The sequence below is a fragment of the Ipomoea nil genome, unplaced genomic scaffold (assembly GCF_001879475.1).
Source record: "Ipomoea nil cultivar Tokyo-kokei standard unplaced genomic scaffold, Asagao_1.1 scaffold2036, whole genome shotgun sequence".
In the NCBI taxonomy this organism is placed as follows: Eukaryota; Viridiplantae; Streptophyta; class Magnoliopsida; order Solanales; family Convolvulaceae; genus Ipomoea; species Ipomoea nil.
In genome coordinates this window covers 1,098,693-1,102,769 of record NW_017618464.1, presented here as the reverse complement: position 1 = coordinate 1,102,769, position 4,077 = coordinate 1,098,693, and the positions used below count along the sequence as shown (strand labels likewise).

The 4,077-nt window shown below is 46.0% G+C and overlaps 1 protein-coding gene across 1 annotated transcript; it reads left to right on the top strand.

Moving 5' to 3' along the window:
* Window positions 1-2,309: 2,309 nt before the first annotated feature.
* Window positions 2,310-3,335, top strand: LOC109147752. The gene has a single exon (XM_019295410.1). It carries the CDS (start codon window positions 2,310-2,312, stop codon window positions 3,333-3,335), a length of 1,026 nt encoding a protein of 341 aa, XP_019150955.1.
* The last annotated feature ends 742 nt before the right edge of the window (window positions 3,336-4,077 follow it).

The window sequence follows — 4,077 nt, the reverse complement described above, 5'->3', positions numbered from 1 at the left end:
CTGGACTTATAATTCTGATCATTGTGCCATTTTCCTGGATCTCAACACGAGGCCGGTGAGGGCGGCCAGGAGGGCATTCAGATTTGAATCGTCATGGCTGCTTGAGGAGGGGTGTGCCAGGGTGGTCGATGCAACTTGGCGCCGAACAATGGGAATGGATTTTTAACAAAGGATTGCTGAATGTGGGCAACGACTCTGGAGATGGGGGGTGAACATCACCGTCAATTCGGGAATCGGATACGGGTGTTGAAAGAGAAGCTCGCGGCTCTGAAAGAAGACAGAAACCCACGTGCAATTTCAGAATTCTTGGTGGCAGAAGAGGAATTGGGGGTTTTACTAAGACAGGATGAACTTTTCTGGAGACAGAGGTCTAAGCAGCTTTGGCTGGCACATGGTGACCAAAATTCTAAATATTTCCACAAAGCAGCCTCGTGCCGGAAAAGACAAAACCGCCTGACTCGTGTGAAAGACACGGAAGGGGAATGGAAAGAGGGCCCAGATATGCATGCGGAGCTTCTAAGGTATTTCAATTTCATTTTTCACTCCGAGCACAGTAATCCGGACTTGTTTAACCGGGTACATAGGCGGGTAACAGACGGGATGAATACATCCCTATTGCAACCGTTCACGGTTCAAGAAGTCAAAGAGGCATTGTTTTCAATGTCGCCGGACAAGGCCCCGGGGCCGGATGGTATGTCGCCGGCCTTTTACCAGCATTTTTGGCCGGTGATTGGCCATGACTTATCCGTTTTTATTTTGAACTGTATTTCCACTCGGAGGCTACCTGGGGGACTCAACGAGTCAAATATTTTCCTTTTACCCAAAAAGAAGAATCCCGAGAAAGTAACTGACTTACGCCCGATTGCTCTTTGCAACGTGGCTTACAAGATTTTGGCCAAAATGTTGGCCAACCGTTTGAAGGGCTGTTTGGGGCAGATCGTGTCGCAAACACAAAGTGCTGTTGTCCTTGAACGTTTGTTGGCTGATAATATTATCGTGGCGGGGGAAATTGGTCACTTCTTACGGAGAAAGACTAGTGGGATTGTGGGGTGGACGGCGCTGAAGCTAGACATGACTAAGGCGTACGATAGAATGGAGTGGATATTTTTGGAGGGCATGTTGTTGGCCCTCGGTTTCGTGCGGGAGTGGGTGGACCTGTTGTTATTGTGTGTCTCTTCGGTTAACTACTCCATTCAAGTGAACGGGGAGTCAATAGGTTCCGTCAGCCCCACAAGAGGAATAAGGCAAGGAGATCCTTTATCTCCCTACCTGTTCATCCTTTGTGCGGAGGGTCTGTCAGTCCTCCTCCAACAGGCGGAGGCACGGGGTGACATTCACAGTGTGAGGGTGGCGCGAGGAGCCTCGCCAATCTCGCACCTCTTCTTTGCTGACGACAGTTTGCTCTTTTTCAGGGCTAACGAACATGAAGCTATAAGGGTGCGTGAATGTCTCGATGTTTATAGCGCGGCGTCGGGACAGCTAATAAACTACGACAAATCAAATGCCGTGTTTAGCATGAATACTACCACCGAGATGAGAAACGTAGTGGCGGAACGTGTGGGGTACGTGTAGCGGATGATTTGGGCCGTTATCTCGGCCTTCCTTCGGTTCTAGGCCGGAACAAAATTGCTACATTTCGGTACATTGAAGAGAGGATCCGAAACCGTATTGGATCGTGGCAAAATAAGTATTTATCCAGGGCAGGTAAAGAAATCCTAATTAAGAGCATTTGTCAAGCTTTGCCAATCTTTACCATGTCAATTTTTCTGCTGCCGGGTAAAGTGTGTGACACTGTCGAAAAGATGCTGAACCGTTATTGGTGGGGTGGGGGTGGGGAAGGAAGAAAGGGTATTAATTGGTTGAGTTGGGCACGGATGTGTGAACCAAAAGACAGGGGCGGCTTGGGTTTCAAACGAATCCGGGAATTCAATGTAGCTCTTATTGCCAAGCAAGGATGGCGGCTATTGATTTATCCCGAATCTTTAGTCGGTCGTTTGTTAAAGGCCAAATACTATCCTACTTGTGATTTCATGGAAGCACAACTTGGGGCTAACCCAAGTTATATATGGCGTAGCATTGTGGCCGGTCAAAAGGTTCTACGACTGGGTTTAGCTAGACGGATTGGCAATGGGCAGGACACCAAAATTTGGGGTTGGGACTGGCTTTCAAGCACTGTTAATACTAAGCTGAGCTCACCCAAAATTGAAGCACTCGGTGAGGCACGCGTGAGTGGTCTTTTGGACGAACAAGGCAACTGGGATGGGGAAGTTTTACGTGATCTTTTCCTCACTGCGGATGTATCCTGAATTATGGCAACACCAGTAAATTTGCACCTCAGTGACTCGTGGAGATGGCTAGGCGATATAAGGGGTATATACACTGTAAAACATGGTTACAGACTCCTCACTATGATCAACAATCAAAGCCCGGATATCCAATCTTTCCGGTCATGGAAGTCATTGTGGGCACTTCCGATTCTGCCCAAGGTTAAGAACCTCTTATGGCGGTGCGCTCGTGGTATATTGCCTTTACGTGAGAATCTGAAATCAAGAAGGGTCTGGATAAGCGGGGGTTGTCCACTATGCGGGTTCGTGGCGGAAACGGCGGAGCATTTATTTTGCGGCTGCCAGTATGCGCAAGGGCTATGGGAGGAGAACGACATTTCACATGGGCAGTGCATACATGAGTTTATGGACTCAATTCTGAGCTCACCAAACGCAGAGGTTGCAGTCCAATTAGCTGCAATCTTCTGGGTGGTGTGGGAAACACGTAACGCAGTGGTCTGGAGCAATATGGTGCCTTCTGCCGAGGGTATGAAGTCACAGGTCCATGCATTGAGATTAGTTTGGAAAGGGGCGTATGCAAGCGAACGTACAAGGGGGACAGATGGTGTTGCTGCCCAGCAATGGAACCCGCCACCCCGAGGCTCTCTCAAGTGCAATATCGATGCTGCGGTCCTCCCTGGTGGCGTTGGCTATGGTGCGGTGGTTCGTGATCACGTTGGTAGCTTTGTGGCTGCTAAAAGTGGCCGATTGTCGTGCGAATGCGATCCATTGATGGCAGAATCCATGGCGGCTAGAGAAGCTTTAAGTTGGCTTAAAGGGCTTAGGCATAACACAATAATACTAGAGTCTGATTGTTTAATTTTATGTAACGCTTTTAATTCGAATGATTTGGACTTTTCATATGTAGGGTTGTTGGTTAAGCAATGTCAGTCGATTGCTAGCGACATAGGGTCTGTTAAGGTCCAACATGTCAAGAGAACAGCGAATCAGGTTGCTCATGTATTAGCTCGGGCGACTATTTCTTTGTTGTCTCAGGTTCGTGGGGCGTGATCCCACCTCCGTGTATTTCCGGTTTAATGAGTTATTAATGAAATTTGGTCTGTTTGTTTCAAAAAAAAAAAAAACAAGTCAAATGTTTGTAACTATACAAAGTAGAAATTGAAGCTCTAACTATAAAATCAGGGGCGGTTCCATGCTATCAATAAGTTTGAGATCATTGGCAGAGAATATGAAATTAACGTGGCAAACATCCTAAACATCGTGGCTAGCTGACAACAAAATCCAATAGTTAATTAACTAACAAACTGTACTGTTAAGTTGTTGAAACTTATCCTTAAACACATGCATGATATACAGATGAGACCCTGATGATCAGTGGTCCAATTATTCCATTTAATTTTATCCTAACAGATGAATCTTTGAAAATAAAAACATTATAATGAAAGCCAAGGAGGAAAAATAAGCGAAGGCCCCGCCAGATCAGCTCAAATAATCATTCAATCAATGTTTAGTCCTGGTTTCAGCAACAGGGTGAGATTTTAGACTCTGGCTGACTGAGAGCCTTAAGAGTTATTAGTGAATTTTGATCAATCAAAAGTATATAGACAGTGAAAAATTTGAAATCACTTAAATAACTTGAGATTTACCTCTTCCAGATCAGGAATCTTGGAGCAAATTTATGGAGTATAAGATATAATTCGACGAAACTATGTTAGCGATCAAGATTTGTTACGTTAACGTTGTGAGATGGTCGGGTGGTGGAGGGGCAATCACTCCATCAAACCCTCCGAAT

Coding starts and splice junctions, on each gene's coding strand:
- LOC109147752 (XM_019295410.1), top strand. CDS start 2,310: ATGGCAACACCAGTAAATTTGCACCTCAGTGACTCGTGGAGATGGCTA.